Source organism: Artemia franciscana, chromosome 4 (assembly GCF_032884065.1).
Source record: "Artemia franciscana chromosome 4, ASM3288406v1, whole genome shotgun sequence".
NCBI lineage: Eukaryota > Metazoa > Arthropoda > Branchiopoda > Anostraca > Artemiidae > Artemia > Artemia franciscana.
This window is the reverse complement of record NC_088866.1, coordinates 3,623,200-3,625,151: the sequence shown is the minus strand read 5'-3', so window position 1 is coordinate 3,625,151 and position 1,952 is coordinate 3,623,200. Positions and strand designations below refer to the sequence as shown.

Below are 1,952 nucleotides of genomic sequence, written 5' to 3'. Positions count from 1 at the left end.
AGGTGAGCGTGATAGTGATCATAGAACAAATAATGGCTCTCGGAGCCCAGGGTTTCAAACTCATGCTCGATATGGCTCTCAGAGCCCTGAATTTAGTTCTAGGAACGACAAATCTAGCTCTCGGAGCCCACAAATAGGTTCTAGAACCATAAGAATTGGCTAGGTGAACCCCACAAAAATCCATGACAGAAACGGAAGGCTTCTCCAGAAAAGCAAAAAGGTAAAAGATTAAAAGAAAAATGGTCAAATGACTCTCTATTCAAAAAGATTTCTTAAGAACGTTCTGGTAACAAAGAGGGTCCCAAGATCCATAAGAAACTTGCCAAATTTGCAAATAGAGCTTTATCCGAGCCGCAAGAGACAAGGCTTTTAAGAAAGTTGTTAATGATATTGATGTATTTACCTTGGATATTCCTTCTTCACGAGGAGCAACAACAAGATTGCCTGAATTACGTTGTCCAGAGCTTTTAGCAGATTATTTTGATTAACTGCTAAGAAAGACCCGACTTCGGAAGAGACTGACATCAGATGAAATTGATAGCCGGCTCAAAGATGCTCTGCTTATATTGAGGTATATACAGAATAAAGATGTTTTTATGGGTTACTATAAAGCACATCTAGCCAAGAGACTCATGTATGATACTTCTGCAGACTCTGATAAAGAGGAAAATATGGTTAAATGGTTAAAAGAAGCATAATATGTCTGCATGTTTTATAAATGAGTATGCCCAGATGTTAAAAGACATCAAAGTTCCTTGCTCTTTGAATGACCAATTAAATGAAATGGTTACCACCGGTACATTCGAAATGAAAGTGTTAAATGCATTTGTACCAAGTCCAAATCTGTCGCAGATCGCCGAAGAATTGAAACCTCCCAGTCCTCTATCTTTACCACCCGAACTAAGAAGAGCTCTATCTAAAGCAAAAGATATTTATCCCAGAAGTATTGGGAATACTGGGAAAGAACTCCATCATTTGCATCGATTGTCGGTTGCAATTATCCATTTTACTAATGAAACTGGCGAGTATTACTTGAAGGTAACTCATTTTCAAATGGCAGTGCTATATGCTTGGGATGAAACGAAAGATAAAATATCATTTGAAACTTTGCTATCTATAACAGGATTGACTGATGCTGACTTGCGGAACACTTTATGGTCACTCGTGGGGCTTCCAAAACGAAAGCAGCAAGTGCTATCATATTCTCCAACGTGCCAAAGTCAGGAAGACTTCACCTATTCTAGCAATTTTTGGATCAATGAGAATTTTGCTCTTATCAGAAATGGGAAGGTTCAGAACTTTGGCATAGTGAATTTAATTGGGCGAGTAGTGTTAGTGACAGAAGAAGAGAAAGATGAACTACTTAAGGCAATTATGGAGCAGAGAGCTACTATAGTACAGGAGGCCATTAAGACGATTTTGAAAACTAGGGAGTGGAGTATGCCTTTCAGTCAATTACAAGCAGATGTTATTGGACTTTTGAAGTATCAGTTTACACCAACAAGCGAATTTATCAAACATCAACTTAAGTGGCTTATTAAACATAAATATGTCAGGAGGAAATATGTCAGGAAACCATGCTTTCCATTACATTAAGGGAGTTAAGCAAGTTTGGACTGTAGTTTTGCTTGTTCTATTCTATTTTGCTTGTTCTATTCTATTTGACAATGTTTTTTTTGGAAATAGAGAAGCTAAAAGATTTATTTGAGCGCCACCCTAGGCCTGCAAATACAGATAAAATTGTTGTTCCCAAGGTGAACAGTGAAATTTGGGCTACTCTCTCAGAACGTGCTATATCAGAGGGACGCTAAGGCACTTCAAGCGCAGCGGACAATTGTTCACTCAATCTTTTGTGTTTTAGAGGCAGTAAATGATATTCTTGAGCTCGAAAATGAGCATATCAAAGAAAAGGTTGTTAAAAACCTAACAGGTGCAGTTCACATGCTTGGCCT

At 38.1% G+C, this 1,952-nt stretch overlaps 1 protein-coding gene across 1 annotated transcript; it reads left to right on the top strand.

Moving 5' to 3' along the window:
- The first annotated feature begins 699 nt into the window (after positions 1 to 699).
- LOC136025622 (cullin-5-like) lies at positions 700 to 1,596 on the top strand. Its single transcript, XM_065701615.1, has one exon. It carries the CDS (start codon positions 700 to 702, stop codon positions 1,594 to 1,596), a length of 897 nt encoding a protein of 298 aa, XP_065557687.1.
- The last annotated feature ends 356 nt before the right edge of the window (positions 1,597 to 1,952 follow it).

Coding starts and splice junctions, on each gene's coding strand:
- LOC136025622 (XM_065701615.1), top strand. CDS start 700: ATGTCTGCATGTTTTATAAATGAGTATGCCCAGATGTTAAAAGACATC.